This window comes from Numida meleagris, chromosome 19 (genome assembly GCF_002078875.1).
Source record: "Numida meleagris isolate 19003 breed g44 Domestic line chromosome 19, NumMel1.0, whole genome shotgun sequence".
Taxonomy (NCBI): domain Eukaryota; kingdom Metazoa; phylum Chordata; class Aves; order Galliformes; family Numididae; genus Numida; species Numida meleagris.
The window spans coordinates 7,730,687-7,758,285 of NC_034427.1; the positions used below are offsets into that span (position 1 = coordinate 7,730,687).

Consider the following 27,599-nt stretch of genomic DNA (forward strand, 5'->3'; position numbering starts at 1 on the left):
TTCCAGCGTCTGACCACTCTTTCAGAAAAGTAGTATTTCCTAATGTCCAGCCTAAATCTCCCCTGGTGCAACTTGAGGCCATTCCCCCTCGTCCTGTCACTAGTTGCAAGAGAGAAGAGGCTGACCCCCAGCTCACTACAACCTCCTTTCAGGTAGTTACAGAGCGATGAGGTCTCCCCTGAGCCTCCTCTTCTCCAGACTGAACAATCCCAGCTCCCTCAGCCGCTCCTCATCAGGCCTGTGCTCCAGACCCCTCACCAGCTTCGCCGCCCTCCTCTGAACACGCTCCAGGGCCTCAATGTCTTTCTTGCAGTGAGGGGCCCAAAACGGGACACAGCACTCAAGGTGCGGCCTCACGAGTGCTGAGTACAGAGGGACAATGACTTCCCTGCTCCTACTGGCAACACTATTTCTGATACAAGCCAGGATGCCATTGGCCTTCTTGGCCACCTGGGCACACTGCTGGCTCATGCTCAGCTGAGCATCGACCAATACCCCCAGGTCCGTTTCCTCCACACAACCTTCCAGCCACTCTGCCCCAAGCCTGTAGCGTTGCCTGGGGTTGCTGCGGCCAAAGTGCAGGACCCGGCCCTTGGTCTTGTTGAACCTCATCCCATTGGCTTCAGCCCAGAGATCCAGCCTGTCCAGATCTCTCTGTAGGGTCTCTCTACCCCCAGGCAGATCAACACTTCCTGCCAGCTTGGCATTGTCTGCAACCTTACTGAGGGTGCTCTCAATGCCCTCATCCAGGTCATCAATAAAGATATTGAAGAATAAAGTGTGGTATTCAAAAAGTGAATGTGAATTCAACACAAAGCCTTCTTTTCAGTCGTTTTAAATGAGCTCCTGCTTGGTTGAAACACAGGAGTTCAAAGGTTCTGTCACACTGGAGGAGGACTAGTAAATTCAAGGGTCACTGGTGGGAATGCAGACCGTACAAGCAAAGGTGTGTTACTTTACAGCTATTCTAACATAGGCTAACAGCTGATTTCAGCCTTCTTTGCACAATTTGCTTGTGAAACAAAGGTCTACTTTACTCTGCAACTACACATTAACACGGGCTGATCTACTGAAGCTATTCAACAGATACAATATTCCAAAGAAGTATGCTGCAGTTTGAAGTGTCAAGAGGGCAAAACAAAGTTAAGGGGAAAGATATAAAACTTGAGATAGTAGATCCTCCTTGTTTCAATAGTGCTGCTACTTCACACTCTCAAGAGAAGCCTGAGGTTGAAGCTTCCCACACCAGTTCTACATGGAGACAATTTATAGCACAAACAGGAAAGCAGCACAAAACACCTCTCTTGAGAAAACTTGGAATTTGACAGAGCAAAGACAATTGCAAACATTGTCCTAGAGGAGTGAACACAGTAATCAGGATGTAATATTTCTTTCCTGCAACACACAGTACTTTCTCTTTCCCAATAACTGCTTCATTGCTGGATTGCTTCAGCAATCCAGAAACAGTTCTAATTAAAAACAAATACCCGAAGTACAGCAGATAAAATCATGAATCAACTTTTTCAAATTAAATCATAAAGGTCAAAAAGCATGAAGTGATGGAAAATAGCCAGAGAAAGGGAATGGACAGATAAGAAATGCAAGGTCAGCAAATGTTAGTCGACTCTGCTTGCAGACTCCCCAGATGCTGCTAGTAAGATAGCTAAAAAATAACACCAGCAAGGAGCAAGTTTATCTAGCCATTGAAAGAATATTAAGTCAGTTATCAAAATATTGCCAGATAGTCAGTCATTTCTCCTTAAATCATTTCCTCACCTCTCAGCATCAAGGTCATACTTTTTTGAGTTAAAACTCTGAGTGTCTCTTATGTTGAAATCACCCTGCTAGCATGCAACAAAGTATTTTTACTTTTTTTTTTTTTTTTTTTAAGTTTTCCATGAGCTCCAGTATTTGTAATTCATTTCCAGAACATGTGTCAATGGCAGAATAAATATTGTGAGCCTTTTATCAGCAGGAAAAAAGATAAACTTTGACAGCATAACCAAAACAAGGCCTTTGGTTTGGCCAGGGGAAAAAAATCTGCAAGCAGGATTAGATTGTTACATTGCAACTGTTCCACTAGAAATCCAAAGAGATGAGCTACAATTGCAAAACTTGTTATAATTAGAAAGATTATTGTGGACAAAGAGTGAAGTGGAAATTCTTGATTTTCAACTCTGGCACTGCTCTACAATCTGATTTGCTGTAGGAATTCAAAATTTGAACCTGTATTACATATACCCTTCACTGATATACATTTCTAAGTACTTTTAAGACAAACCATAATAAATCCTCTGGTGTTCATTACTTGGACAAAAGACACAGCACAATATAGGTTGGAACTGTTTATTTTACATCCAATGCTCCATACCAGTTTCTGTTGTTAGAAGTTCCTAGAAGAAAATAAAACAAAGACGTTACAGGCTGTTACGCTGCAACACCTCCAGTAAGTATTTCTCATCAACTGTGCAAGCATCCTATAAATACACCGTATACATTTTAGCCCTGAAATTTGGATTTGGATAGGAATATCACCTCTGCAAATGCTATTATGGATAAGATAAGCATACGTACTTGGAAACAATTCCATCATTTTTTGACAGACGCAGAATGGAGTCATCTGATTCCCCCTTTAATAAGAACAGTGATTCTTAGGTGAGTGAATGATTGCTGATACAGCATGAAAAGAGGCGGCAGCAGCAGCAGCACTTACTAGTGGCAGTGAAATGCACAAGGCTGTTTATTTTCTTGTTTAAACAGATAGCTGCATTTTATTGCCACGGATTACCGTTTTTAAAACAAGCTGTTAAGTTATCATTCTTCAGAATAAGAAACAGAACTTGATAAAATACACATTTGCATTAGCAAGATATATTTCTGAGTAAATGAACTGCTGATGAACTCTAGGCAGCTTCACAAAACACTTGTTTAACAAATTTAAGTTAAGATAGTATTATATCTAATAACAATAAGCAAAGATATCAGTTCCTTGATGTATTCTTGAAAGAAAAAACTTCACTTGCATCTTTTAGTGATTTAAAAAAATACAAACATAAATGATTCTCTGAATCAAAGAACTGAGGAAAAAAACATAAGAAACTGATTCTTAGAGTCAATTAGTTCTTCACTCTGTCTTTAATTAGCCCCACAAAAGCTCTTCCTCTACAATGTGCTGAAAGCACACTTCATTTTTCAGGGCCAAACAAACCTAAAAAATTCAATGCAAATGGGAACATAATCATGTTCTAGTTCAAGAAAATACCCACCATCCTACGAATTGCTCCACAAATGGCATATGTTTTGAACTGGCCATTGACTCTGCCCGTTACCTTGTCAACCTGGAATTACAAGCAAATTACTCCACTAAGATTCTTACAGAGTTCGTACCAAATGTTACCGTTCTACATCATACACACCAAAAGCTCGCTAACAAATATTACTTGTTTTTCTGCAAACTACAAAAACCCAAGGCAAACACTTCTGTTAGAACCTGCAGAGTACATTTTCAAAGCAAACATATTGTTTACTACATAACATAGCTATAACATCTAACGGATCAGACAGCACTACAAAATGCAATAGAAAACTGTAAATACTACTGCCTAATTTTTTTTTCAAGTTCCCTTTAATTAAGTCAAGATAACGCAATGGAAAATTTAGGTGTGGGGTCAAGGGGACAATGTTATTACAAAGGAAGAAAAGCAACAAAGTTGGAGCACATAAATGGTCTCATTTTGTCCAATCACGGAGAAATTTAACAGGAAAAATAAGACTGAACAATATAAATCATGAAATTCAACAGCACAGCAAACACTGTAATACCATGTGGGTTAGTTTCCAAGTTCTGCTAATCTCCAATCTTTGGAAAGCAAGCAACAGGGATCACTGGAGGACAGAGTGAGCAAGGGATGTGTTCACCTAACGCTTACGGGAAATCACAAACAAAAATAATTTAAAAAATGTTCTAAGTCAGAAAGATTTTAAACAACAGGGCCTCTTGATTTATATCGGAATGTAGCCTCGTCATCTCTCACTCAAGAAGAAATAAACAAAACTTCTCAATTATTTTAAGGCTCTCTGTTCTAATTCAACAAGAATATAAAATTGAAAAACTCAATGCAGCAGAACAGGCTGAAGAACTGCGCTTTCTTAGGTAAAACTGAAAGGGATACCAATTTCCCACAATTAAGCACTTCTTTCCATTTCCTTCAGGAAAAGAAATCCCCTTATTTTAACTCTAAATGCCTAAAGTGTGATGTTTTATTTAGTCACACAGTTAAATGGTCTGGAACAGGCCATTTTCAACCAGTAGGTTGAAAAATAACCAGGAGTGACATAGTAGTATCTTAGTAAAAGCCCTCTAGTTCTACACTTGTACGATTACTGGAATTTATCACAAGTGTTTGTATTTACTAACTTCTATGAAAACTGAAAGGTACTGCTCTCTTATCAAACACTTCTGTTAAGAAACTTACCTCAGAAATGTTTATCTGAATAGAAGCATGGTCCTTAGCACCAATTATTCGGTTGCTGGCAGAACTACGGAATAAATAACAAGGTATACTTAAACAAAAAGAAATAGAACAATGACAGTAAAGATAGACTATCAAAGCTAGACTTGCATGAAAACCATAGCTCCACAAGTTCAGACAGTAACAATATAAGGCTCAGACACTTCAGTGCACAAGAAAAATAATCAAAATTCAGTTTTAAGAACATTTAATAGAGACTTTCACTTTAGTCATTCTCAATTGCCAATTATCCCTACAGTTTGACAGGCTCAGTTTATTCAAATGCAGCCACAAGCACATACCTCCAAAACAGAGTATTAAAATTGACTTTCCTAATGTGCAAAAAACCATCAGTCAATGAAATTATTAAAAAAATGCATTTTCTGTATCTTTATTCACTGGGAGTCATTAGAGCTATCAAAAACCATTCACGTTGCTAAGTTCTGTCCTCTCAGAATTCACTGGCTTTAAAAACATCTAATTAAAAAAAAGTCACCAAAAAATAAGCCACTTGGATGCATTTTATTGGATTTAACAAAAATCTTCTCACTGCCCATTTTTCTACAGTCTCAGCGTTGCCTTTATGATGTGCTCTCGAGATAACAATTATCTGACATGTTTTCTGCAACAGCCTGCAGTGCAGAAATGCTACTACACTACAAATATGTTTTCTTTAGAAAGCAGCCCTAAACTCTCTGCCACAGCCACTGTAAGGGCAGCTGGTATGCAACTCAAGATACAGAGTATTCTCCTCAAATACAGTCTTAAAAAAAAAAAAAAGGGATTTACAGTAGATACGTTAAAATACAGAAACATGATTCCCCCTCTGCCCCCCCCAAACATAATAGGCCAAACGTCAGCCTCTGCTCCCTTTCTCTGCCTAGGAACCACCGCAGCACCGCTCACCATTTCCGAGGCACGTAGAGGTCCACGAACTCGCCTGCGTCGTTCTGCATCGTGAACGGGTTGGGCCGGGCACCGAGCGCTAACACCTAGACAGAGCGAGGCAGAGCTCAGCGCCATTCCCACGAGGGCCCAGGCCCTACAGCGCTCCCTGCCCCGCCTCACGGCATCCCGGGAACCGAGCTACGGTCGTCATCCTCCCTCCCTCCCGCCCCCGGGACCTCTCCGGATCTCGCGGCCCCTTTGCGTCGGCCCCCGTCTCGCACCAAGCCGCGCTCCCGGAGCAGCCGCGCGCCACCGCCATACCTCACACACGCACCGCGGCGGAAAGGAAGGGCTGCCCACCGGAAGCGGAAAAGGGCGCGCGCGGGAGGAGGAGTGCTTCCGGCGTGGCGTCATGACGTCACGGGCGGCCGTTATGCTCCCTCAGAGCCGGTACGGCGCCTCCGCCCCTCCCCGCCAGCAGCACAAGCACCATTCCAAAACGCGACGTTTCGTTACAAAACATGTATCAAAACAGTTTTTATTTCACAGCATCTTAGACGCACAAAATTCATGGGGAAGAAAGAAAGTACATGGAACGGTCTAACCGAGATTCTTAAATAACACAGTAAGACAAAAACCATAACACGGTATTTTTTTTTTTTTTAAACATGAGAACGTACAGCCTCCTGTCGAGAGTCGCTTGTGCTGAGTCAGAGCTGCACCGCACTCACAGGTGCACGGCATTCAGCCACACTGCTGCCCCAGGAGAGGGAGTGCTCTGTGGACAGATGAAGCTGGTTAGGGTTTGGGTCCCGCTTTATTAATAGATAATGCAGTAAGAGTCCTTTGCCACATGGTGGCAGCTTTTAGGTGAAATGATAAATATTGCCAACACGGAAGAACCGAATGAGGCTGCAAGCTACACACTAGAAACAGAAAAATTAACACATATACACAGCTATTGTATCGCTCCAGGATTGATCCTGCAGAGACACCACAAAAGAAGTACTCATTTACAAGCTGCATCTGGCTGGTGTAAGCCCAAAGCGCTGCTTGAGCACTGTGCCTCTGCTCCTTTCCACCATCAGTGCCCCGCAGTGGGCATCACTTCTGCCCGCACCCCATGCAGCCTCCAGGCTTGACACCACTGCACAGGCCTCAGCCAGCATTTACAGTTACTTTTAAACAGCATTCTGTCATTTAATACTCCTTATCCTAATCTGTTCTTCTGAAGGAAAAAAAAAACAAAAAACACACCAAAATAACCAAAACCTTACCCATTTATGAAGGTAGACCATAGTGCCCATTCTGCGAGTGGAACTCCAGCCCGAATGCCCACTGCAACTAGAGAAACTTCCACTGAATACAGACTGAACTGTTCCAAAAATAAATGCATTTTTTCCCCCTATATGGTGAGAACATTAATTGTAGCTAAGTAGTACTTAGCTAATTGTAAGCTAAGTAGAAAGAAGTCCCCAGAGACATTGTCCAACTTCATTCTCACTAAACGAAGTGTTCTATGAATTTCTGGAGATACCACATGAAAAATTTCTTTGCTCAATTTCAGCTCTTCCTCCTTGCCCAATGAGCAAAGGGAGTGGTGTACCACTTCAGTTGTGCTCACCACTGTTCACTAATTCCAAGGCTCACTATATACGTTTAGCACTTTGTTATTGATTGCATGCAATGACAGTTATATTCAGTAGAAAGTTGAACCAGTAGGCAATTTTAAAACCCTTTAGTTAGATAACTGACGAGCCTAACTTATTAGCTACCATCTCACTTACAGAGACTGGAAAGTCCTTCTGTGTTAAAGAGAAGCCAGAAGCATATTAAGTTTACACAAATAACTTGAAGCTACATACAGCTGAACACAGTTACAAAGGATTCGATAGTCAGTGTAGTTATTACATATGAAAAATACAATTTGAGCCCTGCATAAAGAGGAAGGGGCTCCAATACAGTTTGCTGCAATTCTAATGAAGCAAAATTAGCTTCAGGCAAAACATGGCTGAAGAACAAAGATTCAGCTTTGGTTTTGCCTACAACCAACATCTAATACAAGGAACAGAAATTTACATTACTTTACATATTAGATAGCAGGTACCCATACCTCAGTACACAGTTTAACATTTCCATTTAGAAGTCAAACAAATTACAAATTTCTCAGTCATAATAGCCAAGCATTGGTTCTGCTTCTTGCAAATGGACACAGCTACCTGTATCATAATATTGCTTCAGAAAATAAAACCAAGAGCCAATATCACAGAAGGTTCCACATGTAATCAGAGCTCATTCCCAACCTGGATATTTTAAGAACAAATAAAGGAATAGTCAATGGTCAAAGAACTTATTCACCTCTGTGTAAGCAGTGGGGTGCTGCCTGGCACCAGCTGGTAAGTGGCTGTTCAGATGTGCAACAAATGCTAGTTTTATGAGGACTGTCACAGTGATGCAATGCTTGGAAGAACGGAGTAAAAAAAGTAGCATTTTAAATATCAAGCATGCTTTGTTTCATTGGCTTAGTTTGGCAGAAATAGCTTTACTGACTTAAGTACTTGCTCAGAGCATGTAAGACCATATATAATACAGTCCTACTGAAAAAGGTGCTTAGTTCAGACTACAGAACACAAACAAATCAATATAAGAAATTATATATCTTAGAGCAAGTTTCTCTTCCATTTAAGAGTGAATTAGGCTGGCAATCACTTTGCTGCAGCTACCTTATTCAACAGGTGGTATTTCATGACAGATTTCAAAACAGTCTTTACTTTAAATAAAATGTATGTTCTTAAGACGGTTAACTAAATTGAAACAGTAATTTCAATCTAGTTATAGATAGTATAGAATAGGATAGGATAGATGCCCTGGCTATCATTAGTGCAGATATACTGGAATTGTTTTTCTTATATGCAAGGCCAATGCAGGTAAAGAATAAATGCCTATATAAATTCAGGATCCTCCACTAAATAACATAACTAACTTAAAAAGTACTGGTACCAGACCAGCCAGTTTTAGGCACATCTTTAAAAAAATAAAGTATGTGTTCCATTAATGTAAAAATGCAAGAAGACTCTTAGAAACATGTGGACTTTATGGTGCACTGGAATGGAAGTGATGCTTCCTTTAGTTTCAAGGAATAAAATGAAAGCTTCAAAAAAAAAAAAAAGAACAATACCATAGGATTCTTCATAGGGAAGAACAGTTTTAGTAAAACTGAATAGATAAATAAGGAATAATCAGCAGCCATGACAGCTGACTGGTGAATATTTGTGCTTTAAATGTCCAAAAGAAAATGAAGTTCAACAACTCTTCTCGTACCATCTCCCAGACTTCGCATGCGTGTCCATAATGCAAACCTCGGCAGTTTGAAAACACACTGCAGACTTTAGAGCTAGAGCTTGCAGGATGCACCCAGGGCACAAAGGCCAATGGCAAAGTCAGCAGCAGAGCTCAGCAATGCTATCCCCAGCACCACTGGCTACCAGCTGGAGTGTAGCTTTGGTTAAGACTGTTGTGTGAGCCGTCTGTAGTGAGGTAACACTTGGTTTTCAGGAAGATAGAGAGCCAGTTCCAAAGCTACAAGGACAGTGAATTCGAAACCAATAAGATCTCTTCTGTTGAATCTGAATCTCTCTTCTAGTTTCTGTGATAGTAGTAAATAAATAATAAAAAAAAGAGAAGGGGAGAAACAGAATCAGTTATCCAGCATTTATCAATGCACTTTCAGATTAAGTCAGCATAAAAGAGAAATAAGTGATGCAAAGCCAGAAATAAGTATTGCCACAGATCTAACATGTAAATCAGCACAGCTGTCACACCCACACAACAGTTACTGTTTTCCAGGCAACCACTAAACACAAAAATAACCTCACTGTAGGATCAGTAGGACATTACACTGCATCAGTCAGGAGCTTTTAATGAATTTGAAAAAGCATCCAAAGGAAGAGCCCTGATGAAGCTTAAAACTAACTGAAAGAGATTGTCTGAATGCAGCATGCACTGCTGAAAATCTTGGTTTTGTATCTTTGCTTTGTTCTATGAAAAAGGAAGGTTTGACCACACCAGAAACATGCCTCGTAGTACTTACATCTATAAGGTGTTTAACTTCATGTTTCCTGAGATCACTGCTGATCTTGGCTGCAAGCAGAACGCAAGCACCAGCACACAGTTTGCGGTTCTGTTTGTTCAGTTTGCCTTGGAGAACAAGCTTCTCGAAGTACACATAAGCCATGGACACAGTAACTGGCTCCAGATTGCATTCTTCACTCAGATTCCGCATCTCTCTCTTCAAACTGAGAACAGGGAAGAAAAAAAGAGAAAACACCCTCTGAAACACAACAGCATTTCAAAAATGCTGTAGGAACACTGCAGCGTGGAAACTCAGAAAAGCACACATTCAAGACTCTTATTTGGAAAACCAGGAGTGGTATTATCCCAGACTGGAGCAGCCCAGTTGGCAGCAAGCTGGAGCTGATCCACGAACTGATTTAACCTGGCTGACTGCATCTACTGTGGAAGCACAGTTCCTTATCTGTCCATGAACACTATGGGTTCAGCTCCTTCACTGAAGCACAGGCTGTTGCTGTATGGATCCCTCAGAGATCTCAAACTGGTTCATGATTCATATCATAAGACCCAACTGACCTGACCTACACACCGTCACATCAACGCTGTGCAGTGTGAGGCCTGTCTCCTGCACACCTCAGAGAAGAGTCAGGTCCGAGGGGGAAGGCAGACTGCTTCATACCCTCCCACAGCAGATGGCCTTTCACTTCTGCATGAAGATGAACGTTATGCTGGATGCTCCCTCTCATTGCTACCACCACGCTACAGAGCTCTCTGCAAAAGATCCTGCTTGAAATAACTACAGAGAGGAGCAGGCAGGGCACTGCCAGACTCTGAATGAGCAAACCTGGCCCTCAGCTGGGAGCTGCACTGCTAGTGATTCAGCAGTATCATGTTCTAAGCTGGCTATTTTGGAAGGTCCTAATTGCATTAACTCTGGTGTAATACCGGCAAGATTACAGCTCTCAGAAGGCGCAACAGTACATCTAATTGGTGAACAGCCAGACATTCCCTGGACAGCGAGGAATTCTGTGTGCACAGTCCTGCCTTCAAGAAATACTTTACCAAGCATCCCAGAACAAACATTCTTTTCTTATTCTAGAATCCCGTTGAGTCTACATTCATCAGCAAGCCTTGTAATTGAAAGGTGAAAACAGCCAGAGAGATGATCTGGACAAGAGAGGGACTGCGCAAAAGCCAATCAAGTTACAAGTATTTGTTTCAAGGCTGATGCTACTTCACTGTTAATTGGCTATTAGTGTTGATGAAACAAAACATCTAGGCTGAACTATGAAAACCAACTGTTACCCTTTCCGAGCAACCTAAGCATTCCTGTCATCCTACAGCCAGCTCAACCAGCAACAAGAGATTAGCATTTAATCATATATACTATAAATAGATCTAGTATTTGCTCCATACAAGTGGCTGATAAAAGCAGCCTTGCATAGCGTAGATGTTCTCATTATTCACTGCTTGTTTCTTACCTCCTAATTTTGCTCAGTGTCAACTTGATATGAGGAAACTTTTCTCTAAAGGTTTCATTCATATCCTTTTTAAGGTCCGAGGGTTTCACGTATTCTATGACTGTTGTCTGAAACACAGGAAGAACTGATTATTTCTCCTATGAACAGCACTGACAACCAAACACGTCTTTCAAGGACCCATAAGCGCAGCAGCAAAACCAAGCTTCATTTTATATTTCTGTAATATCTAGGTAATAGCCCAGGTTGAATCTCAGCCACAGAAAAAAAATCTTAATGAACTAGTAAGCAAATGGTCACCACAAATAAATGCCAACATGGAGATATGACAAAGTTGGTCCTTGACAAGCTCAGGATACAGACTCAACTACTTGTGCATCTCCCAGTCCGTTGTTAAGAAGCCACAATCACTTCCTCAAGGACTTTTTCTCCCCAGGGGAAGCTGTTTATAGGAGGAGCTCTCAGACACTCGCTCTGCTCAGGTACAAAACCACTCACCATGTAAGAGGCGAAGATGAGAACCCGTTTATGTTTTCCACAGGGCCACTGAGGATCATCCAGAAGATTAGGATCATACTCTGCCACTTCCCCAGCTTCGCTTCCTGAACGAATGAGGAAAGCACAATATTGAGCTGCAGAAATTTCCTGTTTCCTTTCTAATAAAGTGTTCAAACAGCAAACACTGGAAGTCTTGGCAGACCCCACAGGGCAGGCAAGCTGCAGCTAGAGTCACCCGTTTGCATTCCTTAAGTGTCAGTATTAGAGAGTTATTACAAAGCAAACAAGCTGTCTCCAACATATGCCCAATGCAATTTAAGACAGTGCAAACTAACGGTTTGTCTTCCACAAATACATGCAGAGAACTGCACAAACCCGACTCGTTGCTATCATGTTAGATTTGAGCATTGTCAGGTTTGCTCTTTAACACAGTTTAACACAAACCTTTGATTTGTGCATTGTTACAGTGCTAGAAGGCAAAGAAGGCCATCTGTACCCATGTACACCAGATGTTTCTTGCTGAGCAATATAAAGCTTCACATTTCCAAGGAAATTCTTTGCACTCCTTGAATTGCATGAACTAGGCCAGATATACAGAAGATGCAAGGAATGCGAACAAGCCTCAGTCCTAGGGCTCATCCTTTATACTTCACTACCAAACCTTCTCTGCTCTGCTATAAGCAGTCTCCTTCCAAACACTTCACCACTTGCAACTGTTTCAGACAAACGTTGTCCTTTCCCACCTTTCTGCTCCCCGCAGAAGTGGTGAGCATGCTGGCAGCCATCCTTACCAATCTCTGTTCCTGCTGGTATCATTTTTGCAGTCACAGGTTTATATCTCGATCCAAGAAGACTCCGGGAAGCACCAGCTCTGCAGGAAGGGACAGCACTATGGCTGTCAGCTTTGCGAACAACCAGGGCATTGGTTGGATACAGGAATTTTGCATAGGACACAACCTTCAAGAAAAGAAAGTTGTAGTAGTTAAGGGGAAAAATAAAGAAATATTGAAAGCTTATTTCCAGATGTATAGGATTCTACAACTCAGAGATCCCCAGTGAGAGTGAGGACCTTGAAACTGGAGGATGGGAGGAAAATCCTGCATGCAGGAATGCTTTGCTTTTGTGGTCTTCAGTATGAAAGAGTTGTTGAGGATATGGGCAAAGAGAAGGGGAGAATCACATCAGTAAAATTCTGGCAGTATACAAATTTAATTGAAGAGGTATAAATTTCATCCTTTAAGAAAATAATATTAAAAGAACAATTTACATGTTGTCTTAGATGCCAGTGAAAATGATTCTCCAGAAACAGAGGCAGAAATGACCAGAGACTGACAGCCTGCTCAGAAGCAGCATTATCACAAGTCAAACATTCAAAACTTTAAGGATCTAAACAGACTTCCACTGCTCTGTATAGTCACAGTTCTCACTTTATGGAAGCGCTGCATAAAGCAAGAGATTTGCCCCCATATCAAACAGTCACAAGGGTGAAAGCAGCCAGCTGACCCACCCCTCACCCCACGCCAGGCAGTGGTTTGGTCATCAGCATTACAGATCAGGAGACAAAAAGTATTTCCTTACCTTGCCATCAGCCCCCAGTTCTACTCCTTCCATTCCAAGGACCATCTCAGTGGAGACTGAAACACCCCCAGAAGGATGTCGCTGCTTCTGCCCATCCATCTTCAGATCACTAAATGCAGACAAGAAAATGTGCTGTTGGAAAACGCAGCACGAGCTCAGCTTCCTTTAAGGTGAACGCCAGGCCTGCCCTGTGCCTCCACCAGCACTGCAGGGTCAGAGCTCCACTATGTATGAATGGAACCGTGCACCAACCTCATCTCCATGTAAGCATTAATTTTTCCCTACTCTTTTCGAAATGTGGAGATGTTCATTAACTCAAAAATTGGATTTTATCTCATTTTAAAAGTCAAATCTGCAGCAACATACCCATCTAAAAAGGAGTTACTTTTAGGTACAGTCTTCCTGCCTAAGACAAACCATTGGTAAGGCAGAAATGCTCAAATGCTTAGCAGCAAGCACAATTTATATGACTAGTTTTCCAGGATCAGAAGCTGGCCTTTCAGTTGCCATTTTCCAGCCACTGAGCACACAAGCTCACACTAGGAATTAGAGCTGCTACCACAACTCTGCTGCAGTGATGGCAGCGTGCAGCACTGTCACCTATATCCCAGCACAGAAAGACAGCTTTCAGTTGAAGAACTGCATGGCCAGCTTCCACACAAGCAGAATGACACTGAGCTCACAAGTGCCCTAAAATAACTCCAGCAACCTTGCTGCTTTCCCATTAAATGGGAAAACGTTTTCCCATCAACTATTTTTACAGCGAGTGTATTTGAATACAATACAATTCCCACCACTAAACATCCGTTTCCTTCTGCTGTATGTTACGTACAGGACAGAAGTGACAACACAATTGTTTTGGCAGAAGTGGATTAAAATAAAATGATTTTCTATAGTGTACTTGTAGGTCAAACCTTCATAGAATCAGCAGTTCATGAGAGACTGAGCAAAGCTGCATGGAAATCTAGTTAGCAGGACTTGTTTCTCATATTTGACCACATTTACAGTTCCATGCAGAAATCGAGTACAGCTGTTAGAAGCAGTATTAATCAGGCTAAACTGCTTCTATTTAGCCCAGACTTCAGGCAGTGCCATTCATGGCTTTGCAGAGATGAAAAACAGAATCGCATTTCAAACTTTGTTACAGCTTCACTATAGAACCTTGAAGGCTTCCCAGTAAGAAAGTGGCAGCATCCCTCCCTGATGCTCCTCATGCTTTTTTGGCAACAGAATCGTTCCTTGTGCTAACATGTTTCTTTCTGACCACTTTAGGAGTGTGGTACAGCCTACATGGCAACAAATCACGACATCCGTTCAAGGGGTTTCACAGAACTGCAACACCCGAAATGTTACCAAACACCTAAGGAAAAGTCTGCCTTTCTCCAGTGTTTTTTTTTTTTCCTAGAAATTCCAAACAACTCTGACACTGCAGCAATGTCTGAGAGCAAGCTCGTGTCCTTACATGCAAGTGGTGAGTCAAATATTCCACCTGCTTCACAACAGGAGAACTAAAGCAGCTGTACTCATTTAAGACCTTTCATAAACAATAGAGCAGTTAAAAGCAACTCACCTGATACGTAAACTCTCCCCATAAGGTAGGATAGAAAAAGCCACACACAGTGTTCGTTTAGCACAGATTAATACGATCCTGTAAGCAGATGGGAAAAGATCAGGATAAGAATTATGATCCAGCAGTTACAAAGCAGCTTTCTATGAAACACAAACATGGGATTCCTCCCTGTGCTAGAGACAAGGATGGTGTCAGGAGAGAATGGTTTAACCTCCTCCCTTTCTCCTCATGGAGTGGCAGAATCATCAGCAGATTGCTGCAGATGTAGCAGATACGAGCACCTGCCGCCTTCGACATAAAACGTGTTTAAAATTAGGAAGACCACAAGGACATTGCATTATTCCCACTGATGTTAACCAGCTAACCACGCGGAACTAGAGCTCATTTATGGGCACATCCCATTTCACATGAGTACGAGGGCTCAGCTGACCTCCAGGCATTACCTGCTGTTCTTTGTGTCATACTGCCTCATGTTCTTGATGAAGTGCATCTTCTTCAAATTCTTGTGCCTCGGAGACCCAGATATATTCTTGGTTCTGCAAATATAAGAAAAAAACCCAAACACTTAAGTGCTCTAAAAAAAAAATGAAAAGAAAAACCGTGCCAGATTTATGATCAGATGGCAGCACTAGCATGCAGGACCTCAGATACTGGCGTGGAAGAGGGTGGAGGGAGGAAAGGACTGCATGCAACGAGTCAAGGTTAATGCTGCTTTTGAAAAAAGTACCTTTGTACACTGGCATATTCCACTATGTCTTCTAAAAAGTCTAGAGAGCAGCGCTGGGAGATAAAACGCCTTCTGTAAAATGTACAACACCACGAAGAGTGAACAATATTAGTTCATGGCCTCCGAGTTTATGAACTGCAACAGATGTATGAGCTCTTAGGACAGACCGCCATTGCCAAATTGCCAGCTTTTCTTGGATTTGTTTTGTTGGAAGAGTGCTTACCTACGAGTTCCACATTCCTAAAAAGGCCAAGAACTTGCTTTCCCTGCTAGGAACTTTGAATTCTTTGGCTACATATTTATATTGGCTTCGTTAACAAGACCACTCAACACAAAAGAACACCTACCTCTAAGTTAAACACCTAGAAAGCTTCCAAATACGCATTTAAAATCCTATCAGAAATATTACAAAAAGTTCCCTACATATGGCAAGGCATTTTGTATCAGCCTAAACATATCAACACAGACACATCCGTATGATGACTGAACACCTGCAGCTCCATTCCTGCCCCAACACGGTGCTACTCCAGCAGCAGACCATGAGTCCAGGACCTGAGCTCAGTAACACGGATAGGTTTCTTAGGAGAGCAGCAGGGAGTGCTGTGAGAGGAAGCAAAGAGCATTCAGGGCCTGTCTGAAATCCTTGAATGGAAGATACAAAGAGAGCAACAGTAGGAACCTTGTGAGTTAGTATGACAGTTAATAGAAAGTCAAATTATTCTCTTATTCAGAATTCTACAAAGAAATTGGCTGCAATTTCTATAGGAACAAGGCTCTAAGATTCAACCAGTGCAAAACACTACACCACAACTATCACACTCTATGTTTTCCACTTTAAACATGCATTGTGCTGTGCTTTTAGCACAAACCACGTGTATTCCAGTGCCAGTGACAAAGTGACACCATCACTCAACTGACAAAAAACCCCACCATGGAAGCCAACTTGGAAGAAGCTTATGGGACATACTTTGTAGGACGCTGGGTTAAGCAAGGCGTAAAGCTTAAAAGTTAACAACCAAGCCTAGACTAAAAGCATGGCACCTCAGGTGGGTGTGAGGAACGGAGGGGCAGGGAGGGCAGGTAACATATGATTTCTTAATTGCTAGCAGCTACGGATGAGTTTTTACAGCAAAACTGGATAAGCATCCCAAATGCTGCTTTCTTGCTTCACAGGAGGTACACCGGTGTTCTGGATGTGAACAAGATCTGGTTCCTCCTTATAAATGGACATAAGCAGCCAAATCACTTTTCATCCAGGCTTCAGTTTTAAAATATTTTTGCTTGTCAGTGAAAGCTTTCCTGTAAAGTTTAACGCTTTCACAAACACATGCTTTAGTCTACTTTGGCATTTATCCTGCAATTAATAAAACAAAACAGGCCTACACATTCCACGGCTCCACACAGCACCACCCAAAATTCCAACCAGGAAAAGCAAACGCAAAGCCAATGATGATAGGGATGAGAGCACAAAGCACCTGACCCCGCGGTGCTGTGAGAGCACATCTCACATCTCAGTGAGTGCTGCTGCAGTGAAAGGATCCTGCCCCTTCGCTCAGAGCCACAATGACTCATCCCTGCTGTGCCAACAGGAAACTTCATTTTTAGCTGTACTTCAGCTGAGATTTTCCGTCCTCATGTGAAGCTGTCACCTCAGAGGAATTCAACACGCCGGGCAAGGCAGGATGCTCTCCTCCAATCTCAGGAGTCTCACAGATCCAGAGCACACCGCACATTGTGTGCTCAAACAAACGTTTTGCGGCGCCAGAGCCTTGGTGGAGTAGTGCTATCAACAACACTTCTTTATTACACAGTGAAGTATGCTGCAAATGAGGGCTTTTTGAGTTGCCTGCACTTAGCTTGCCACCTGTCTTAGTTTCAGTGCTCGTCTTACACAGTCAGCTCATACGTACAGGAAGCAGCCCTGCTCCTGCCCAATGAAGAACAGCACAGCCACACACCCTGTGCTAAGCAGAGTCACCCAGGATAGCACCCCTTGTTTGTGTCTGATCTGCTGAGTTCAAAGGACTTCAAGTCATTTACACAGAGCACCTGCTGCCAAGTGCGACCTCAATACAGCAGCAGAAAGCCAAAACCAGAACATGCACTGCTGATTACCTTACTCGCCTCACTGACGCTCTGCCTGGCAATTAGAAATCAAAGCAGCCAACATTAAAACTTCTATAAGTTCTGTGTAGCAGGCTGCAATGTCAACAGGACCCTAAGGGAAGTTCAAACCACCCGAGAGCCAACATGGCTTGTTCCTGGACAAGCCACAGAGGGTTGGTTTGTGTCTGTCTGCCCATCCAGTCCCATCAAGGCCTCCCTTTGGTGCTTTCTCACTGTTTTAAGAGCCAGTAAAGAAGGACCCACCCAGGACTGCACCATGCAGAGCATGTGCCCAGAGATAAGGGACGAGATGAGAAATTCTGGGTTAAGCCTGGCCTTGTTATCTGTGTGCACACAGAATCCAACAGCACTGCTAGAAGCTGTCCAGGCACCAACCAAACACCTCCAGAACAGATAAAACCCGACCACATGTGCTCAGTTTCATTTCCACTCCCACTCTGGGAGGCAGCAGCCAGCCCCAGTTTCCCTTCTGACGGATTTCCCACTGAAAGGACCCCACTTCTCAGTGCTTCCAGCCTCAGATTTGTATCAGCAGGGAAGCAACAAAGAGAAGCAGCACTCGGATCCCGGACCAGAGGTTAACCAAGCTCTTAAGTGTTCCCAGCAGGACAGGACACAGCTAAGAGCACTCTATGTATAGCACTGGTAATCCCTGTGTCCTGCCCTGCAAACTGAAAGGAAAAAGCTATGTAAGCCACGGGCTCTGACTGGAGAGCAGTGACCCCTCAGGGGACTCAGGGCAGCGTCCCCCAGGCCACCCACAGGCCAGGCTGCACACAGACACCCAGGAGACCATGAGCAAGACAAGCAAGAAGTAGGAAGCAAACCAGATGATCAAAAAAAAAAAAAGGAAGGCAAAAGAGTAGGAAGAAAAATGACCCACACCCAACCTACATTTTTCCTCAATAATATCTGGGCTCCTTCCATCCCATAACACCATGAGCCGCATCCCTCGCCCTTCTCCATGGGAGGATGCTACGGTGCACACACAAACCCATGGGCACTTGGCTAAAATTAGCAGGGGGGCTCAGATCCTCTGCTGCTCCTTCACAACGCACACTGCTAATAGAGGAACAGAACAGAGGAGGTCAAGGATTTTTAATTACAGTGTAAAATTAGGGGCTAATAGAATTTGGCTTCTTACTTCTCGCTCCAAAGTTACTTACATGGCTGCCCCCTTGTAAGGTGTTCCACATACCTCAGCATAATCACAGCTGTCAAGAGACTGAGTTATTGATGTAATGATGACAAAAATCAGTTATTGGCTTGTGCAGGCACAGGCTTACTGACAACTGCCAAAGGTGATTTGCTCGAGGAGCCCACAGATCCCAAACCTTGTTTGCAACAGGGAGACACACCTGTTAGATCTGCTTTGTCAGGACACACTGCAGAATCACAGTGTGGCTTTCCCTTCCTTGTGGGTGAGCCAACAACCTGCAATGAACTGTGCTGCTGTGACCGGGTAACAGCACTACTGTCAGAGGATTACAGGAATCGGATCTCATCTTTAAGCTTAATTTTTGTCAACTGCTACTACACAGGCAGCCTGAAAGACACTTGCTGCTTCCAAGCTTGCATTGTAGTGCATGAGAATCCCTATTCCCACCCTCCAAGTCTCACTGATGCTCCTCCAAAGTGCACAGAGATCCAAAAGTACACAAAGATCGAGCACAGCTCATTGGCAGCAACATCTCTGCAGTAATTACAGACATGGAAGTCAGACCACACTGATAGTAAATCACATTCAGACCACTGCCATCACCGCATATTTGCTGCAATACATGACTCGAAGCACACAAAGTACACTCCAAAGCATGGAGCAGGGCTACGTGTCATACCTCGGGGTTAGAGAGGAGGCCTCAAATCTTTTGACCTTTGTGTTCTCACTCAAGGTTTGTTTACAAAACTGAAGGGCTGCAGGGCTTTCCTGCTGGTCCCAAACCCACAACCAAACCCTGTGCTCCTCACAGAGCAAAGCCCCATGCAAGGAACGGAACATGCAGCACACAGGGCAAATGAGACAGAGACAAGAAACTGCAGGTGGACTGGAGGTGGAGGCAGAGCACACAGGGAGCTTACTCAGCCTGTAAGATTTTAAGTACTAACAAGGAAATAAGTGACTGTAGATCTTTGTCACAGTGGCTGCTACCTCACTGCTGATTCACAACCACATAAGATTAAGACCTAATGCTAATCGGAAACGAGCTCTGTATTCATGGCGTCCATTTATCACATCGTTCTAGTGCTAAGGGTGTTTTGACAATCCAAGGAGAAAATAATGCCTTCCAGTGAGCCTTACAAAAGCCGTCTATTGCAACAGAAGCCTCAAGGCAGGCAGATGTAAGGCTGCTGTGCCCAGAGCCCACTTCTCCTAAAGCATGCTTACACCTCTGGACAGCCCTCTGGGTCTGCTGCTCCCAAAGGCAGCAGGCGGTGCTGGCCAGGACACTGCTCCCCAGGGCTCTGCCACATTCTGTGGGTGCCCCCAGCTGGAACCAGTGTGGTCCCCCTGTGCTTTGCGCTCAGTTTGCTAAGCTGACCAAAACAGGCACATGAAATGCAAGGGGTGTCCTTTAAATCACTGAGGACATTATGCATTATGGAAATATTCAAGTACATCCCAGAGAGGTGATACATTTGATCATGTGCCTTGCTAAAATAAGAGTCTTCAGCACAATAAAACTCCCAAGTTTAAAGAAAAAACCCAACAAACAACCCAAGGGCAGTGCTCCCAGCCGAGGTGTTCCAGCTCCTGCAGGATCACAGCACAGGCAGCAGCAGGGCCAGAAGCTTCTTGTGTTAAAGCCTCAGTGCTTCCCACAAACCAGGGCACTGCCTTGTGAGACACTTTTCCTTCCCTTGCACTTCCAAGATGAGCAAAGGGTTCTTCACATAAGATCATCTTCACAGGTTGAAATATAATAATTCACAGTAAATCATACGGGCGGTACCTATAAACCAAAGGTTAGGAGTTTAAGAGCTCTGCACCCAAAGAGCTCAGCTGCAGCCCTGCTAGTGCCACCCACCTGCCTTATCAACTGTCATGGTTTTATGATTTGTTATTGGTATTCCGCATCATAACATCATGTAGTGTATGTACCTGGTTCTCAGAAGAGAAGGACTACTACATTCCCCAGGGGACTTTGCTCCTCTGTTACCGTTTCTGGTCAGAGGGAAAAGATAAAAACTCGCAGATCACAAGACCTTGTTCTTTCCTCCTGTCTCTTGTCCTGGAAGCACCTCGCTCTCCAGCCATCTTATCGTCGGTATTAGAGTAAGGCCTACCTTGATTTTTGGACATTCTCTCTCATTGTATTGGATTTATCAGCTTAAAGTGTAATTGTATTGTACTATAGTGTGTTATTTTGCATTCCGATATCTTATTTAGTAAATTAGTTTGTCTCTCCTCAGATTGTTGCAGTTGTTTTTGCTCTCAGGCCCATCTCCCTACCCTTTTTTCCCCTTTTCCCTTTCCTGGGGCATGGGTCCGTGGGTCCCCCGTCCCATTCATCATGGAACCGGGCCGAACGCCCGTAAACCTTTGACATCAACAATACCTCATTGAAAAACCCAGATTTCATGGCTTGCACACACTTCACAACACAGAATTTTGTTAGAGTCACGTTCCCTCTCTCTTTTTGTTTTCTGTTTTTCCCCTGAAACAAAAGGCCTAGCAAGCCATACCCAAATCCAAAGCAAAAGCACTGGCCTGTGGTTAAACTGCAGCAGATTTCTGTGCTCAGCAAAGCTACGCAAGAAGCACCGAGAACCTCAAACCTCAGTATTCACCCTCACGTGCACACAGCATCCAGCATATGGCTCTGTTCAGGATGGGCTTTGCAAGACCCAAGTGCTATGGCTCAAAAGGGAGGCACCAGATGGGGGGGAAACAGGAGGAGAACGGAGACAAGTACTCCAGACTGTAAACCAAACAAACTATGCTTTGAGGCAGCATGCTGAGATCCTGCAGGCTACAGAATCAGGAGTTAGAGCTGCCAGGCACACACCTTGCTGCTGACTGATGGATGTACCTGGCTGGGAACGACAGGCAATCAATAACAGAGGCAGCTATGAGCTGGCAGGCATTTGCTATTGGCCACATGCATTCACCTGTGGGTGCAGCGTGGGAGAAGTCTGCTGAAGCAATGCTGCTGGGGAGTAGAGTGCAGCCGTAACATCTCAGCTGAGCTTTAAATAAAGCCCAGGCACAGGAGGCATTCACGTTCAGCCCCGAGCAGTCCAGAAACCCACGGCCACAGCTCAGAGGTTGCAGCTCACAGCCTCTGATGGGTACTGCTGCTTCCTTAACAGCACTGTGCCCGCCCAGGCCAACTTACAGAAGGCTTAGAAATTACAGCTAAAGCTTTTAAGCATTATGTTTCATTCATCTCCAAAAAACGTGTGTTAGCACGGGATTTCTGCTTTTTTTTTTTAAATAAATGTTCCTCAAAATGAAAGCAGCTGCTGAGCTGACAGCAGGGTAAAACACTGCATTAGCCATCACCAGCAGGAAAGCCTGACTGAGCACTTCTGCTATTGCACACAAGGAACTGATTTGATCACACCTATGTCAGCAATACAGCGTCCAATCAACGCTGCCAAGCGGAGTTGGTCCAAAGCACTGCTGTTACCGCTGCTGCTCAGACTCCCACCCTGAAATGATTTAGATTAACTCAGTCACTTCTGATGCCACTTGTTCCGCTTGTTCTTTGACAGAACAAAAGAACAGAGTAAGGTGGAAAGGGAGAAGGGAGGAGAACAAGTTGGGTAAGGAAGCAGTACACACACGGCATTATAATTTAAGATCCCATTAACAGAAGATACCTAAAGGGAAACAAAAGAGGGAGGTTAAGTCATACAGTTTCTGAAGCAAAGCACTGTGAAGCAAACCACTCAGATTAAACATGCCTCCAAGGAGTGCTGCCAGCACACACCCGGCTCATGCTGGAAGTTTCCATCCTGAAGGATCTGACAGCCACAGAGCAGCTCGGGAACTCCCCACCATGTTCCATAGGCAGGTTACAGTACATAACACAGATCGGAGATACAAGCAGACAAATGCTGAATGCAATGCCCTTCGCTCTTTCAGCCGTCTCTTCTCCAAGCTGAAATATCAGTCTGTTTTGTCACTGCTCACACAGAAGCCCTTTCATTCCTCTGGTTACCTCCTCACGCTTCTCTCTACCTTCATTTCCCAATTTAATCTTTCTTTTCAGCTAGATTGATTGGAGCCACCAGTGGAGCATGACGGCTCAAGATGAGATGCCAAGAGAGGCAGGAAGGATATTGAACAAGAGCAGATCCATGGAACACATACTAAAGAGTATTTTCTTAGCGTCTGATTGACTTGGCATGGAAAAGAGAAGGAATGAATAATTGACATGAACTCCAGCAGCCCAAAACTCGGTAAATCCACGGACAGACATCTCTCTACTTGTAACGCTCCTGATGCTAAACTCAAAAACGTCATCCACAGTATTAAACCAAAGAACATTGAAGAGAAGAACAGCTCAGCACCCAGGAGGAGCCCTGGAGGAGGACCCCACACCCTTACTCACAGGGCTCATGCTCTATGGCTCTGCTCATCCACCCGCGATCACGGCGGCACACCGCTGCCCGGCTGTGCACCCAAAGGCGGCACGGGTCACTGCACCGCAGCTCCCAGCTCTAGAACACGGCCGTCAGCGCCAGCTCTGACCGAGCCTCGAGAGCCGCTCTATGGATCACAGAGAGTTGGTGCCTTCCGTTTTGTTCTCCTTATCTGCAGGCTCTGGGGGCCAGCTCGCTTTACAAAGCTCTTTATGCAAGAAGCGGCCTGAAAGGAGCTCTTTTACAGCTCAAATCCCCGAGATCCGCGCCGGACGCTGCCTTTCACCGAGCAGAGCGCCGGCACTGCGGGGCTGAGCGGAGCCCCTGGCCACACAGCGGGAACTCCGCACCCCGGGGCTGAGCGATGCGCTCCCGCAGGGATGGGGACAGCATCTCCCGACCGGAGCGGCCCCGGGGCTGCCCCGCCCGCCCCCTCCAGGTGCTCCCCCGGCAGCGGACGGCCCCGCGTCCCACGCCCCCCTCCTCCCCCGGGGCCGCCGCTTTCCCACGCTCGCTTCCCACCCCCCGGGGGCACCGGGCCGGGTGAGGGCCCTGGGAAAGCTCCGCTCTGCCCTCGGCTTCCCACGCCCCAACGGGGCCGGGCTCCGCGGGGCGGGGAGGAGCCGGGAACCCCTCTCCTCACTCCCTCACTCACCTCTGCCGCTGCACCTCCAGCGCTAACCCGGAGCTCTGCGTGGGGCTCAGCAACCCCGCGGCCCCCGGTTTGACGGCGCCCAGCAGCGCGGGGGGTCCGGGGGGGGCGGGCGGGCAGAGCGGGCCGCCCAGCAGCAGCGCGATGCCCCCGCGGGGCGGCTCCGCGTCCCCTTTCAGCCCCGCGGGGGATGCGACGGGCGGCGGCGGCAGCAGCAGCGCGGGAGGGGGCCCGTTGGACGCCCGCGGCGGGGACAGCAGACGCGAGGGGGCTCCGGCCGGTTCCACCGCTTCCTCCGCTTCTCCCGGGCCCGCGGGGGAAGGCGGCGGTTTCTCAGCCTCCGGGCAGGACGGCGGACGGCCGTCCAGGGAGATGTTGTTGAGGAAGAAGAGCGCGGCCTGCCGCCTCCGGGAGTCCCCCCGCTTCCGCGGAGGCGGTGCCGGCTGCTCGCGGGGCGGCCGTGGGGCCGGGGAGCCGCACGCAGCGGCCGCGGCCATTCTCCGAATGAGCCGCGAGCGCCTCGGCAGCCCGGGCGGGGCGGCTCGGAGCGCGGCGCCGCCGGCGGCTCGCTCGCTCATTGGCTGCGTGCCGGCGGGATGCAAATAAAACGGGACAAAGCGCTGAGCTGATTGGCTCGGATCGTGGCCACGCCTACCCGGCCGGCCGGCTGCGCGCCGCAGGGTCCTAGCGCCGCCGCAACGCAGGACCCTGCGGGTCGGGGCGTGCAGGGCGGGGGCTGCCCCAAGCACGGCCCTGTCCCCCCCCCCGGGGCTGTTATGCGGGCAGCCCCCTCCTCCCTCGGGTCCATCCCTTCCACACCCAGATCCCCACAACCACCCATCGCATCGCTTTTTATTTTTTTGGACTTTTTAAAAACTTCTCCATCTCTTCTCTCAAACACTGCCACAGATTTGGCCTTCCTGCAAGCAGGGGTGGCACAGCTGCACAAACTGTTATCTGCATGGAGCGGCTCGGCACGCTGCTCCCAGTCTCATGGCTCTGCTGTACAATATAAGCACACCCTCTGCCCCAGGTGATGGTCTGAGCACTCACTCCTAAGGGCTATGCCCCACGTCCCACCCCCAGAGGATGTCAGTGTCTGCTGGTGACATTGTGCAGTGTCCAGATGTGCTCTGGAGGTTTTGCTGGGAGTGAAACACCAGCAATCCAAATGATGGCCAATGACATGAACTGAAATGTGGGCACTAAATAACAAACAGAAGTTGAAACTGTCGTGTAAGATGCAAACAGGTGCTAAGGACTGCGCGATGAGATTATTTTGGCTTACAGTTACAAGTGGTACATCAACTTTCTCCCGAAATATTGACAGTATTTAATAATAACAGCAATAAGATGGGAGATATAATGCAATGTTTTCTTGTAGGCTCTCATTTAAAAACTGCTAAAATAATACAGCACAGTATAAAGTCTCCCCTCAAAGTCCTTCTTCAGTACCTTATGATGTTCCATACAGGTCAGATTTTGAGCCAAAATTACTTGGCAGAACGATCTCATATCACAGCTGTGAAAAAATAATTTGGGATAAAGAGGAATTAAAATCCTTCCTGCTGGCAGGCTAATCAAATAAGCCAAGGGATAAACAGGCATGGAAACCTCACTAGGCTTCCTGCAAGCAGTTCTCCAGAACTCAAGGTTCAAATAATAATAACAAAAAGCTATTTTTTTCCTTCATTTTTCCTCGCAAAACCAGGTGTAGGACACAAATTCCTGCACTGAGTTGGCACGGGATGAAGCAGAGGAGGCGGCCTCCATCGCTTGGTGGGCTGCTGCCTTCAAAGCTGAAATCAGAGGTTTGAGTGTTGCAGTGCTGGGAGCTTTCATCTGCAGCTGGCGGGCTCACAGCGCGTAGCTGCAGCAGGCACGGTGCTGTGCTTCATGGTTCTGCTGCTAAAAGAGATGGGCGGCCCCATTGCATCTCTTTCACAAGGCAGGGGATGGCTGGAGGGCAGGGAGATCCTCACTGCTCCCTGTGATAGGGAATCGCTGCTGCTTTGGAAGCTCTGCTTTGGCTTAGCATGCTGCAAATGCAAGGATGCTATTCTGGAAAGGGGCCGGGCTTCTCTCTGTGTGTCTGCACAGTTCCAAGTTCCAAGCTGGAGCACACATGAATCTTAACTTCTGCCAAGCCCCAGGTAAAAGCAGGTGGTTCTGCATTTCTAGCAGGATCATTGCATGGATGTAAAGCACTGCTTTAGATTTCCAGTACATCACTCGCCTCATTTTGCTCCTGGACTAACAGCTGGACCTTACAGGAAGCCCTGAACGATGTGGATACACGGCTGGTTAGCCAGGAGTTGCTGGAATAAGGCCCTGCTCTGAGCAGCGAGCTGCAAGCCTTTATTCCAATATTATGTGGGGAACAGAAGTACCAAAGTCACAGGGAGCTTTTTTTCCCTACATGCAAGAACTGCAGGATTTGATCTGAACATCTGATATGAGACAGCATTTAAAGTACATATGTGGGCTGGGTGTTATGTTTTCGCAAAATCATGGCCTGAGCTTAAGCAAAGATAAGCAGGTCAGGAATATATTTAGGCTGGAAGCCAGAAGAGCAGCCTTCCAGTTGGAGCAGCTCCTTGTATGAAGACCAAGCACCAGGAATCTCTGCACATTTTCCATCCTGAGCGCAGTGCAACCCTTCTGCAGTCCCACATTGCACAGGTGCCCTCTTCTGCCAGCCTGTGCCATCTGTCCCAGGAGAAGGGGAACAGAGTGAAAAATGCTGCTTTTGTCCCAAAGCCCAAACACTGGGGCATGGTTTGAAAACGTAATTCCACAAGCAGTTGCTGAAATGCTCTCCATATCCCGTGGTTGCAGCAGCATGCCCTGCCCCCATCAGTGTCAAGCCCCGCAGCAGCCTGGTCAGCACAGTGACAGTCCCCAGCGCTCCTCTGTGCAGAGCCCAAGCCCAGGGGACATTGGGCAGGAGGAGCTCCCTGTGCCTCTTGTCGCAGACAAGGGGCGGTGGTGGCTGCTTGGTGACATCAGACGCCAGCTCAGCCTGACGCCACCACCTCCACCTCTTCCTGTGCAGGAGAAAATGAACAAGAGACCTGCGAGTTCTCCAGGTTGCTTTCCTGCAGTCCTCCTTCATAGGACAATGAAGCTGTGATGGGTCTGGAGCACAGACCTACAGGAAGCAGCTGAGGGAACTGGAATGGTTCAGACTGGGGCAGAGGAGGCTCAGGGGAGACCTCATTACTCTCTACTGCTCCTGCAAGGAGGCTGGGGTGAAGTAGGAGTCAGCCTCTGCTCCCAGGTAACAGTGATAGGACGAGAGGAGATGGCCTTAAGTTGTGCCATGGGAGGGTCACGTTGGGTGGGTGTTAGGAAAGATTTCTTCTCTGAAAGAGTGGTGATGCAGTGGCACAGGCTGCCCAGGGGGGTAGGGGTTCACTAGGGGAGCTGTTCCAAAGCTGTGGAGATGTAGCACGGAGGGACGTGGTCGGTGGGCATGGTGGGGTGGGCTGGGGTTGGACTTGGGGATCTTAGAGCTCTTTTCCAACCTCAGTGATGCTGTGGTTCTATGATTCCCATCCATTTTCCTGAGCAGGCTCCAGCACAACGTCCTTGTGCCATGAACTCCTCATCCTCATGAAATCCTCTCCAACCCCATCATGGCCAGGCAAAGAGATCACTGTCACACTCACCACATCCATCCCAGCTACCAAGCTTGGGACTATGCTTTCTGCCAAGCTCCTCCAGCCCCTTCTATTACGTATTATGTATTATGCCTCAGAAGTTTTTGCAGGGTACCATTCCCTGCATGAATGAGTACAGCTTCAAGTCCTGCCCTTAAGCTTTGTCCCAACACTGCAGTTGTCCTGCACCCGCAGGCTGTGGGGTCATGGCTGCCTGCACCACGCCTGCAGAGCGCATCTGACCTTGG

The 27,599-nt window shown here is 45.9% G+C and overlaps 2 protein-coding genes across 5 annotated transcripts; both read right to left on the reverse strand.

Moving 5' to 3' along the window:
• RPS21 (ribosomal protein S21) lies at window positions 2,333-5,827 on the reverse strand. The gene is made up of 6 exons (XM_021416725.1): window positions 5,721-5,827; window positions 5,418-5,503; window positions 4,476-4,539; window positions 3,267-3,338; window positions 2,575-2,630; window positions 2,333-2,393 (listed from the first exon to the last, which is right to left on the reverse strand). The coding sequence occupies exons 1-6, from the start codon at window positions 5,811-5,813 to the stop codon at window positions 2,384-2,386; spliced, it is 381 nt and encodes a 126-aa protein (XP_021272400.1). The 5' UTR covers window positions 5,814-5,827; the 3' UTR covers window positions 2,333-2,383.
• Window positions 5,922-24,267, reverse strand: CABLES2 (Cdk5 and Abl enzyme substrate 2). 4 transcript variants are annotated; one of them, XR_002444205.1, is made up of 11 exons: window positions 23,693-24,267; window positions 15,322-15,393; window positions 15,038-15,130; window positions 14,595-14,672; window positions 13,025-13,133; window positions 12,238-12,403; window positions 11,447-11,550; window positions 10,952-11,058; window positions 9,490-9,694; window positions 6,677-9,045; window positions 5,922-6,177 (listed from the first exon to the last, which is right to left on the reverse strand). XR_002444205.1 is itself a non-coding variant. In XM_021416722.1 (10 exons), exons 1-10 carry the CDS (start codon window positions 24,265-24,267, stop codon window positions 8,905-8,907), a joined length of 1,650 nt encoding a protein of 549 aa, XP_021272397.1. In that variant the 3' UTR covers window positions 5,924-8,904. The 4 variants fall into 4 exon arrangements, 3 of the variants coding, with proteins under 3 accessions (XP_021272397.1, XP_021272398.1, XP_021272399.1); XM_021416722.1 differs by having other exon boundaries at window positions 5,924-9,045; XM_021416723.1 differs by lacking the exon at window positions 15,322-15,393 and having other exon boundaries at window positions 5,924-9,045; window positions 23,693-24,237.